At 35.5% G+C, this 13,034-nt stretch overlaps 1 protein-coding gene across 4 annotated transcripts in view; it reads right to left on the reverse strand.

Moving 5' to 3' along the window:
- LOC138703427 (cytochrome P450 6j1-like) overlaps positions 1–13,034 on the reverse strand; it is a 65,804-nt gene that overhangs the window by 10,558 nt on the left and 42,212 nt on the right. For all 4 annotated transcript variants that reach the window (XM_069831279.1, XM_069831277.1, XM_069831280.1 and 1 more), the window contains exons 5-6: positions 11,636–11,846; positions 5,587–5,759 (exon numbers count right to left, since the gene is read on the reverse strand). In XM_069831279.1, coding sequence (XP_069687380.1) covers positions 5,587–5,759; positions 11,636–11,846 — 384 coding nt within the window. The remainder of the gene's footprint in view (positions 1–5,586; positions 5,760–11,635; positions 11,847–13,034) is intronic.

The raw sequence follows: 13,034 nt of genomic DNA on the forward strand, positions 1-13,034 counted from the left end.
AAAAAAAGAGATTGAGTATGACATGATAAGTTGGAATTGATATTGATGGTACCTTTAACCTTATAAAAGTAATCAATAAACCAATCAAAACAATATTACAGTACAAAGCAAAGTTACCTAGGTGCTGTATATGTTTTAAATGTAACTAATATTCCATAACAAAACTCTTATCGAATTATGCTTTTAAGGTGATATTGGTGAGCAAATTCCTGTCATCATAATATTAAATTATTTTCTCGAAATGTGCTGAAGCTATAGAGCTGACATTTTTACAACACATAGGCACATGTCTTTTGCTTATGATGTAACAGTAGTTGCTTTGTTAATTCATTTCCTTATAAACAATTTCCATGCGCAGATTTTCAAAATTTTCAATACATTATCTTCAGTAATACGTATTTACAGTATATTAGATTTACCAAATTATTCTGTAAGGCTACTAAATAAATAGACCTATGTCTGAAAATTTCATTTTTATATAACAAAAGTTGAGAAAATATTTCTTTTGAATAAAAAAATAAAACACACATGTTAGGTCAATTATACCGTGTTCATAGATTTTATTTTATTAGTGTTCATATAACTGTAATATATCACCTTTAATGTATCTTAAAAAAATAAAACTTGTGAAAAATGAGCATTAAAATTTAAACTTACATTTTTATAATGCACTTATACTTTCCAGGCAAATCTAAAAATTAATATGGATACAGTGTTAATAATTTCTCTTCCCTTTATTGAATCAGCGTTGGCCATCCCTGAATATAGCTCGATCAAGCGGCTTATACTACCTCTTTCGTCTGTCTCTTTCCTTTCCGCTGCAAAGCGCCCATGCTCTCCTGAACTCTAAAGCGCGTGCTTGCTCCTATGGGCATCAATTGACATGACTGGTCTAAAACATGAATGGATGGGAGTGGAGAACAACGAAATAAATCGAGATGGAACAAACATGACAGGCCTTCTTGTGTTGAGCGAACATCGAGAATATCGAGCTTCGCCATACTCGACCGAACACAACGCCTGAAATGCACGATGCTATTAGATATGAAATAGTATATTTTCTTGTTAGTAATTTGGCGGCCAGTTCATATCCATTGTTTATTTGCCAAGTTGCGTTGGAAACCCGTAGTGAGGCTCAGAAGGTCGTACACTCACCTTCGGAAAAGGTTTCTTATGAAATGTTCAAATTTGGTATGTATTTATTTTATGTGCACAGTATTTGAAAAGTAACATTGAAATTATGTTAAAATAAACCATAAAATACGTCCAGATTATTAATTTTTAGTCCTACAGAATTCTCTGCTATGATTATTACTTGTTAATAACGGAGAAAAATTTCCTCCGACTCCGGGGATCGAACCCAGGACTCCCAGTTCTACGCACTGGGTGCTCTACCACTGAACTACTCCGAGACTCAATCCGCAGCACCGGATCGAATCACTCTCCTTTGACTTTTTTTCTTTTTGGCCTTACTCCATGTTCGACATACGAGGCGTTCAGAGCTAAAGTGGATCAAGTCTGTTGTTTATTGACTTTACTGGCTTTGAGCCAGAGGCCGTTTTAGGGTCTTATACGCGCAGGATGCCCTCTCCAGCCATTGTACATAAATAACAATAAATATATATTTACATACTATATATGACACTATTTCTGGCATAAGTGCCAGTAGGTGTGTGAGTGCGGTGATTGGCTTTTTATTTATTTTATTTTATTTTATTTTTTACTTTATTTTTTTTTTGTTTTAATTATTTTGGTGTAGGCCTAATTTGTTAAATTGGAACGCTTAAGGGATGGTGAACGGGACAAGAGTTCGGGGTAAAAGATATCAGTTGATAGACAGCATTAAAGTATTATATGGGGAGATTAAGAGGGAAGCAAGAAAGGGAAATGCTGGGTTTGCAGTTAAAGACCTGCTCTTGGGCAGAACACTGTGCATACATACATACATTTTTGAGTTTCCCCTTCCGGTGGCAGAAGCGTCTGAATCGTTCTGGAGACTTTCATGGTGTGGTGTTATTTTATTCATCTGCCTCTCTGTTGCTGTCGTGTGTCCTCTCAGACAGTATTCAAATTTCCAACACGTGCTTGTGGTTTTGTTTGTGTGTTTTAGTTTGGTGGTGGGGGCTGGTGGTAGTTGTAGAGGAGTTTCTCCAGTGTTGTTCTGTTGTTTGTGTTCGGGGGATTTGCGAAAATGTGTTGTGTGTATACGCGATTTACTGCCGAATGTGTGTATTTCCTGTTTGTATTGCTTAGGTGTGTGAAGAGTGGCTTTGTTTTTGTGGTAGTGTAAACTGTGTTATTTCTGGTGCGTCTGTGCAGGTGGAAGATTTGGCGGAGAATTCTTCTTTCGCGTGCTTCAAATTTCAATTGGGTCGTTGGAGGGGCTTGTGCGAGGAAAATGGAGGGATATATGCATAGGGATCTAACCAATGCTTTGTATAGGTGGAGGAGTGTTTCGGTTATACAACCGGGTCGATTGATGCCACTTAGGTAGCTTATTGCTCTGGTGGCTGCATTATATTTCCTCCAGGTTTCTTTAGCTACTTCGGTCCAGGAGAGTTTGGAGGTGAGGGGTATTCCTAGATATGTGAGATTCCGCTGGAGTGGAAGTTGAGTGTTGGCTATTGTGATTGGGTTGTTCTGGAGGACTCGAGTCCGGAGTTTTGGGCGGAAGACGCATATCTGTGTTTTGTCTGTGTTGACTGTGATCCGCCACGTGTTGGTCCAATTTAGATACTGCCTGAGTGTTGCGTTTAGTAACTTCCTAGCGGAGGGGAGTCGGGGGTGTGTTGCCCAATATGCGACGTCGTCTGCATATTGTGCCAGTCCTACTAGCGGGTTATTAGGTAGGGGAATATCTGCCACATAGATGTTATACAGAGTGGGAGATATGACACTGCCTTGGGGGACCCCAGCTTCTATTCGGAAGGTCCGAGAAAGTTCGTTCCTTCCGAGTCTCACCTGTCCTGTTCGGTTCGATATGAAGCTGGAGAGCCAACGTGTGATTTCGTGTGGCAGGTTTAAGGATGTGAGTTTATATTTTAGGGCGTCTATCCAAACTGTGTCAAAGGCTCTCTTGGCGTCTAAGGCAATAAGGATGCTGTAGTGTCTGCGTGTATAAGCCTCTTCAATGGGAGTGAGCACTCGTATCAGCTGGTCGTGTAGCTGCGCTCCCGGTCGGAATCCGGCTTGAGTGGTCTGGATTAGATTGCGGTTGCGCATATAGACGGATCAAGTCTAAATTTTCATAAATTGAGTTTAATTCATTTTCTAAATTATATGAAGTTGTATCTTTTCTGAGCAATAATGGATAAAGTCTTAATTCCAAGCATTCGCCGGCAGGTGACACCGGTCACTTCAGGTTCCGATTATTTGTTCACGATGTTCTGAGCCGTAGTGGATCAAGTCACCAAAGCGATGAATCAATTAACATCACAATTATTTATATTTTATAAATCTAAATTTGAGAATGAAGCAATAAAATTATTGCTAGTCAAATTAGATAATCCACTAGAGCAAGTTAACTTTAAATCCTATTATCTAAAAAATACGTCTCTTGATCCACTTTAGCTCTGAACGCCTCATATATTCTGTCATCATACAAGGAGCGCACTCATATGTGTGACTTGTGCGACGGGAACTCCACAGTTTATTTTCACTGTTAGACGAATAAAATCTGTGTAAGGATTATTAATTTTTTGTCCTACAGAATTCTCTGTTATGATTATTATATTTGTAAATAGTCTGTGAAGTCCCGGTAGAGCAGCTAATGCGTAGAACTAGGGGTCCTGGGTTCGATTCCCGGTTCCGGAGCAAATTTTTCTGTTATAAACAAATTAATCATAGAATGGAAACACTATTAAATACGTTCAACAATACTGATCATATTAAACATTAAAACTTGAAACTAAGTTAAATAATATATCACTGTATGAGCAACGCTCGTGTTCGGGGGTTCAATATTGCATTATAGAAATAATAAAAAAAATAAATAATAAATCTGAGTAATAAAGAGTAAATGGTATAAATTACAAATAATGTATGATGATATAAGTAATTACAATTAAATGAGTTTATAACTAATACCCATACGTAAATAAAATTAATATTTAGCTGAACAAGTAAGCTTAACGGAGGTTTTCTTCACCATTGACATGGCCATCACGAACCCCAAATCTCAGCACACCAGACAATTCCCTTTGGCGAATTATAAAGCAGAATGTCGCAAAAGACGCTATGTTTCAAACGCTGAGTAGAAGAATGTTATAAGCAATGCTTTCACACCCGTCATGCCAAATATGATATGAAAAATGAGCAAACAGACCTGGAGACCCATCCATCTAAAGAGAGACGATATAAAAGTACGTTCGGATGTTTTATGTCTGTAAAACGTAACTCAACTCATTTTAAATCTATATTCGCCCATTCTTTTCCACCTTCACTTCCGTTCGAAAGGAAATTATCCTCACGTTCTTGTCGCCCTTTATTATTAATTGCCATCGATGTATAGTATTGCTGTCATACAACCCCTTTCTTCGTTGACCATGATATCAAACTATGATTTCAAATTTTATATGCATTTCTTAATTGTTTTATAATGCTATAGTACAAAAATAGTTTATGAAACACGTTTAATAATGTTATCCAGGTGTTGCATTCATCAATGTTAGGAAACTCGCTTCACTCGTTTCCTAAACATTGGCCATGCAATTAAGTATAACATTATTAACTAGTTTCATAATAAATATTGTTTCCAAGCGATATAATTGTTTAATTCCATAAGTAAGATAAAAGTTATTGCGAAATTGGGACTATTCTTTCGGATAGCTCGTTTTTGAGCTTAATATTATTAACTATAAACAAATAGGAACAATTAAACAAATAGGAACAATAGTAAGTAACCCTAGGTTTGTACGCGACGAAGAATGTTTCGTTTAACAACAAAAAATTTTTCTTTTGTGTGAAATATTATAAATACTGTCAGGGTATAAATACCGAAACATAACAAATGAATAGCATATAATATTTATGTCAACCAATCTGTTCTCTAAAACATTATGCACGATACTGATACCCCGTGACGAAGTTGCAGTCTTGGCCGATGCTATTTACAGATCATAAATTGTAGAGTGTTGGTAACAGAAAATTAGGCAGTTTGTATTCAAATTAGAACATAATCAAGAATATGTGCTGTAGCACCTGAGCACATTAGAAGCAGTCAGCCACTACTAATAGAATACTGGGAATCGTGGCAACACTGTAGGGTACTAACAACGCAATGACCGAAGAATCTCTTGCCAAGGCTTTGTGTCCGTAGCTGGCGTTGGAAGTAAAATTCACCCTCACTCATAATGTTATTGGTTAGTACTGAATTTCTCGCTCAAGGTCATTAGTAGCTATATTACATAGTCTTACTATGCAGTACGTAGAGAGAAATGATAAAACATTAACTTATATCGCGTTTCACTTCTGACTATCGAGGTGGAGAAAAATAACTAGCATGTACTTATGTTTTAGCATTAATGTGGAAATCAAATGAACCAAGAGGAACGTAACGTGTATGCTAATAAAACAAATAATACTCACTCTTGTACCAGGGTGTTGCTGTATTATTTAAATCATTCTCAGCTGCAATGCTCTTCTTGACTTGTAACAGGTACTGCAGATAGTCATTTCGCCGGATGTTATTCTGTTGTCTGTACGCCATGCTCTCCTTGGTCTTTTGTCTGAAGAAATCAGCTACTTTTGACGGGATTATTCTATAAAATATTCAAAACGAAGTGATGAAAAGAATACTGAATAATATATAAGCCTTGATTTTGTTTTGCTAAATCACATACACACACGCAATTCCAGCCTACGCGTATACATTTCAAGAGACATGCAGGAAAAGTAGTTGCATATAAATGCATGGTTGCTCTGAGCACCTTCCTGCATACATTCTCTTGATGCTATGAGTTGGCTTCCAATTCAAAGCCCCTCCTCGGCAAACATCGGCTCTTTCCGTGGAAATGAATAACATGTCATCACTATTTCGTACAGGATAAATAACATTGATTTACGGATTATTTTAATGCATATTATTGCGGCAAAAATTGAACTAAATATTACCATTTGTATTTCTAATACGTACAATCTATACTAATAATAAATCTGTAGCCGAAATTTTTCTGGTAATTTTCGATTTTCCAAAAATAATTGGTCCTAACATATACAATTAACCACCCTGAAACCGAAAATCGCTTTTTTGAAATTTTTGTTTGTATGTCTGTCTGTCTGTCTGTCTGTCTGTATGTTTGTTACCTTTTCACGCGATAATGGCTAAACGGATTTCGATGAAAATTGGAATATAAATTAAGTTCGTTGTAACTTAGATTTTAGTCTATATGGTATTCAAAATACATTATTTAAAAGGGGGGTTATAAGGGGGCCTGAATTAAATAAATCAAAATATCTCACTTATTATTGATTTTTGTGAAAATGTTACATAACAAAAGTTTTTTAAAAAATAATTTGCGATAAGTTTTATTCCTTGAAAAATTTTGATAGGACTGATATTTAATGAGATAAATGTGTTTTAAAATTAAAATAACTGCCATCTAAGGCCGTGTAATGAATTAAAAAACAAATGACTTCGTCTATAAGGGGCCTTGGACAGCAACAATCGAAAGCTATGAAAGATAGCCTACAGATAATGTTTCTGTTTTTTGTATGAAGTAATATCAGAAGCTAAATTAACCGATTTGTATAATTAATTATTAATTCACCATTGGAAAGTGTAGTTTCTCTAAATTGACATAATGCTATAATGTTATTACAGTAACTTCTGAGTGAATCGAGGACAGGTAAGATTAAAATAGCTTCTTATGCACAGAAAACTTGATAAGCTATTCTGTACATTCGTTTCCTGTATTTCCTAAAATAATTTTTATGACCAAATGAGTGGTCTCTGGATCAAAATGATCGCATATTAATTATGAAAATACAATTTAAATTAAGTAACATAATAAACGATGTATCCTTATATCAAACACGAATGTTCCCTGGATCAAATGTCCTATTTTAATTATGTAATTACTTTATATTTATTTCTAACGGGTGCAGCGGAGCGCACGTTACGGCTAGTATATAATAACGTAATGAGATTAAAATGTGAAATTAGAAACAAACGAAATCTAGGTGATTTGTATTTAGTAGGTCTACATAAAAAAACCGGGCACTAGGGTCTCGAGTAGAGAGCTTGCGTAGTTGAATATCGCGTTACTAGGGTCGCACAAGACCACTTCGTCTGGATAAGCAGTAAGCGTATTGGATCATAAGATCTAGCACAGTTAGCAGCCATGTTCGGTCCGTGCAAAGGCCTGATAAGGAAAAGTTGCGATCTGAAAAAGCGATATTTTAATGGAATCTATATCAAGAGTTAATTTAAGAAGGAAATTGCAAAATACCTCAGTTATACCTGTGCATTGTCTTATAATCGCTACGTCATTAGATTATTCACTAGAAATTTATTGCAGCGTCGAAGTCAAGATAGGTTTTCTCTGTTACTATTGACTTCATAACCAGAAAGCGTGAAGTGCTAGTTTCGAAATCCCATATAGCATAATGAAGTACAAGTATAACGAAATCCTAAGGAGCCTTTTAAATTACTAGTACTTCGTTTCAGTGAAATTTAGTTCTATCGAAATACGTTACAATACAGTATCAGTATAACGAATTTCTAAAAACCTCTTAAATTGCTAGTACTTCATTTTCGTGAAATTTCGTTTTATCTAAATACGTTACAATAAAGTGTCAATATAACGAAGTTCTAAGGAACCTCTTTAATTGCTAGTACCTACTTCATTTTCGTGAAATTTCGTTTTATTGAACTACGTTACAATAAAGTACCAGTATAACGAAATTCTAAAGAACCTCTCAAATTATTTGTACTTCGTTTTATGCGTTAATTCTTTCTAAACATAAAGGAATGTTATTTATTTACCAATATTTACGCTGTAAATTCCGTATATCTTGCAGGCAGGTCTGGAAATGCATGAAATTCTGAACTTACATTGAATTTTTAAATATAAAAGTAACAAAGAAAAAAATGGCGTAGGAAGAGTACGAAATTAAAGTTTTAAAAAACATTTTGTAAGATACGAAGTGCTACGTTATTTGGGAAGCCATGTTGTGTGATTAGCAAGTTGTGATAGGTGGAAGAAATCTAAACGGGGAAAACAAAGGAACAACTAAGTTACATAAAACACACAAAAAAATTCAGAAACATCTGTATCATTGTGGACATATTACATTAGCTACATATTTAATTACCACGTATCCACTATCCAATTTCAATATTATTATAATATAAAATACTTCCCTACTTGCTAATGCATTTTACCCTAAATTTAAAATATTTTCCGTTGAAAAGGTATATATTACATCTGCGAGGGAACAGAATTTATATTTCGTTGTACTCTGTGGTGTATTTCTAAACAGAAAAGTGCACTGGCTCTGTGATTTCGATAGTACTGGTAGTTATTGTCTTCGACGTCGTCGTATATGTTCACGAAAAACAGAACAAACTAGCAAAACTACATTTAGGAAGTGGAAACTCTGTTTGTTTCATCTAAACTTCGCTTATAATCTGAAATAATCTTCATGGATTTTAAACAAGCAACAATGAATGCAGCATCTACAGTTTTTCCACATGCAGCTGTAAAGGAGTGCTTATTCCACCTGTGCCAAAATATCCGGCGTAAAGTTGTCAGTGTCGGTTTAAGAGATTCTTATCTTAACAATAGCGTTTTAAGAAATGAAGTGCGACTCTTAATGGCGCTGTCGTTTATTCCCCTTAATGATCTCGTTGAAATCTATGAAGATATCTAGGCTACCATCTCAGAAAACGTAACTGAAGTGGCAGAATATATAGACACAGTATAGTATATACAGTCACGAAGCTCAATAAGTAGTAAATATGCAGCCATAGATAGTTGCTAACCACTAGGATCGCTGATATCGCTTCATTACAGACAATGCGAAACAGTACCGGCACAGTGTATTGTTTCTAGCACCCTCACAACTCAAGCTTCGTGACTGTATAATTATACTAGGCTGTGATATAGATTACAATATTATATTAGAGGTAGACCAGCTCGTGAAAGTCGACGTGCAGTTCGACCCTGATTTGTACCACCGACATGGAGAGTATATAACCAAGTTCAAGAAGGTTAAGGACTGGTATGGTAAATTCCAGCTACTGATTATATCTTACCGTGTTTTAATATGGAGATTCATAGAGACGATACAGAAATACCAACGAGACAATGATTCGTTAATTGCTCAGTCATTAGCTGGACGTAGAAGAATAAACACCTCATTAAAAAAACCTATACCATGAACTTTCAAAAGGTGGACAACATGGTCGGAAATACAATATATATTATAAGGAAAACCATGATATCCATACGTACATTAGAGCGTTGTCATACAGAATGAAGCTGTATATTGAGAATGTTATAGAAGATGAAAATTTAAGTGTGAACCATAAAATATGTAGACATCATTATGTAGACAAATAAACGAGAATAGAAATTATTTGTGTAGACATTTACTATTAGACATTTTGGTATTGAATTTAAAAAAAAAAGTTGACATTCTGTCTGTAGGCATTATTTCTGTATATATTATTTTAATGTACCTAAGTACATATGATATTTCCATGCAGATATTCTGAGTCACCATACGATGAAAGAGTAATGGACTTCAGTCCTACGTTCATAGACATCTATGACGTAGTGCAGAGGGCGGCCACTAGAGGGAACCCAAGAGTTGGAACTTAAACTGAGACGATTCTGTCCGGCACCGGGATGGGTATCCGGTGTGGCCTAGTGGATAAAGCATCAGCACGTAGAGATGAAAACCCGGGTTCAAATCCCGGTGCCGGAGAGAATTTTTCTCCGTTCCATTACTCTTTCATCGTATGATGACGCAGAATATCTGCATGGAAATATCATATGTACTTCGGCAAATTAAAATAATATATATGATATGCGTAAATCACTTCGTGATTTAAGACGGCCCTTATTCCGTCGGATCCCGGCCAACTAGTCACTCATAACGAGTGCACCTCAGCACATGTGTGAACTTCAGTCCTACGTTCATAGACATCTATGACGTAGTGCAGAGGGCGGGCACTAGAGGAAACCCAAGAGTTGGAACTTAAACTGAGACGATTCTGTCCAGCACCGGAATGGGTATCCGGTGCGGCCTAGTGGATAAAGCATCAGCACGTAGAGCTGAAAACCCAGGTTCAAATCCCGGCGCCGGAGAGAATTTTTCTCCGTTCCATTACCCTTTCATCGTATTATTTCTATAGACAAAGTGACTGTGAATCGGATCCCACATATTACAATACAACCTGTATATTAAGCATGTATGCAAGCATGTATCTATGTATACAGGCTTTAAGGGGTATTAGTGTCATTATTTTAACTGCTGATTATTCATGTCATAAGGAAGAAAAAAGTCCTCACAAATTTTTATAATTGCACTATTTAACTATTATTGACGTTTACAATATTAAACGTTTTGCAACGTTGCTGGAAGGGGAGGAGGGGTTTACAAGTACACAGTACAGCTCAAGCAGGTACAGACATACCGGTACAAAACAGATGCTCTGTTCTAATACAGAGGCGGACAGGGCAATTGCTGTTTACATAAAACGAGTAGCAAATACAAACTTTCAATCTCATTAATAGAATGTTAAATTTACATTTTATTTAACAATATTGCTCCCTTTTTATTGTACGTCTAAAAAATAAACAATAATGGTTTACTGCACAAAAATCACACGAATTATTTTTCTAAAGCAAAATTTTAATCTCTCCCGCTTCCATAAAGCAGCATCATTTTTAAAGAAATTTCTGGTTGTGTGATTTTCGAAACGGGGTAAGGATCTCCCAGTTTAGAATAATCGTTGAGAAATTGCTAGAAAAGTTCGACGATTAATAACCTTCTTTGCGGAAAACGTTGACGGTACATCCTTCTTCCCGGACTTAAATTACGAAGACTTTCTCTACAAATTAATAACATATGATATTCCTGAATTGTGAATGACATAAGTTCTTTAACGAATAGGCCTACCTATACTCAACAGGTATCCGCTCGGCAGGAGACCTATGGACAGGGAGTTTGAACTCAGCTGATCTGCACATCTTTGCAGACTACTGTCAGCAGCACGAATCCTGCCAAACACGTTGCCACGTCTCTCACCCCAGAATATTAACAAATTTAAGCATTACTTATTATTTAATTTCACGAAAACGTAATAGAACACACAAATATTTATTTAAAGTAATATTAATTCTTTACTAGATGTACCTACTGATGTAATTGTTTTCGTAATTTTTTACTCACGATATAAGCAGTATAACGTAAATAAAATAAGGCAAGAAATATTTTTTCCTGGGAAAACTATAAAGTTTTGACCCTATGTTGTATGGAAATTTTTGATCCTGTAGATCGTCCCCAAGGACTGTGAAAAGGACGGCACTTATACCCCTTACACCCTGTATATGTAAGCGCGTATGTAAGTCTGTGTAAATAAACAGGTATGCACATATGGTATGTAAGATATGATGAATTGAATTACCTCAGCCCGAAGAAATTCGACAGTCTTGGTGCTATAAATAAAAAGGATTGAGCAATTCCTTTGCGGATTGTTGGTTGGAAGAAATTTCTGCAATAAACTCGAAATTCACTTCTGGAATTTTGAAAAGAGTTGTGTCGCATCCCATAAGCACACGTTGCCACCGAATCTTCGGACAGATTCTTCGCCAATTCTGTGGCTTCTCTAAGCCCACCTGAAATCAAAAAGCACAATCTCATATCACGAAACGTAATAATTAGTATGATTCAAACAAATTGTGTATCACGTGCTGGATGGGTACAGGCTATCAAAATTTGTGATTCTATTACTCACAACTTTGTAACCCTTCGTGCATATATGCCTATCTATGTTCTCCCTGTTGTTTATCTAGCCTGGTTTCAATCAGTTATTCAATACGGAATAATAGGATGGGGTGGAATGACAAAGACTATCCTAACTCCATTAATATTACTACAAAAACGTATCATCAAAATTTGTCTGCATAAACCACTTGATTATCCGACACAATTTATTTATTCTGAATTCCAAGTACTAAAAATTGAGCAACTATATAAACATACAGTACTAATATATTTTCACAAAAATCGAATGAATTTTATAGCTGAAAAACATATATATAACACCAGAAGAAATGTCCCAACTCTTTTGGCAGAACCTAAATGCCACACTACAGCTGGATTAAGACACAGTAGGAATTATGGACGAAGACTATACAATTCAGTATTGAAAAATAATCCAGACCTAAGCAATTTACACATTCTTAAGTTTAAAAATAAAGTGAAAATATTTGTATGATATTTGATAAATTTTATTATTATTTTTTTAAGTGTTACTAGCATTATATGGTACTAATTTTTATTGTATTTATCTGATGCATGTAACCTATAAGATAAAACATTGTAATAAATACAAATAGATCGTTTTCTTAATTAATAACAGTGTATATCTCCAATAAGTGATTCCTTAGCATCGTCACAGATACACTTGATTGTACTTGTCACTATCTCTTGTCACTTAAGAGTTATTGAAATTTATATTTTCCCCACCATTCATAAAATAATATGATATGATACCTCTTTCACAAAAGGGGAGATCTATAACTGAAACTAGATTAATATATTTCATTATTATTTGTATTTATCCTGGTAACAATAAACAGTTTGACTCGTAGACATTTTGTTTTTGCAGCATTAAATTCCCATGATTGTACGAGAAGATTCGAAGAGAACGGCAGTTACGTAGACTTTCGGTACCCCCCTACTACCATTAATGCACAACACAATGTCAATACGGCGGTTGCTGTCGTCTGTGATACAAAGAACTTTTCTGTTTATTTGCGAGTTCGTCATTTTTTCCGGTTATTATATACTTATTTAAGTTG

Source organism: Periplaneta americana, chromosome 7 (genome assembly GCF_040183065.1).
Source record: "Periplaneta americana isolate PAMFEO1 chromosome 7, P.americana_PAMFEO1_priV1, whole genome shotgun sequence".
In the NCBI taxonomy this organism is placed as follows: Eukaryota; Metazoa; Arthropoda; class Insecta; order Blattodea; family Blattidae; genus Periplaneta; species Periplaneta americana.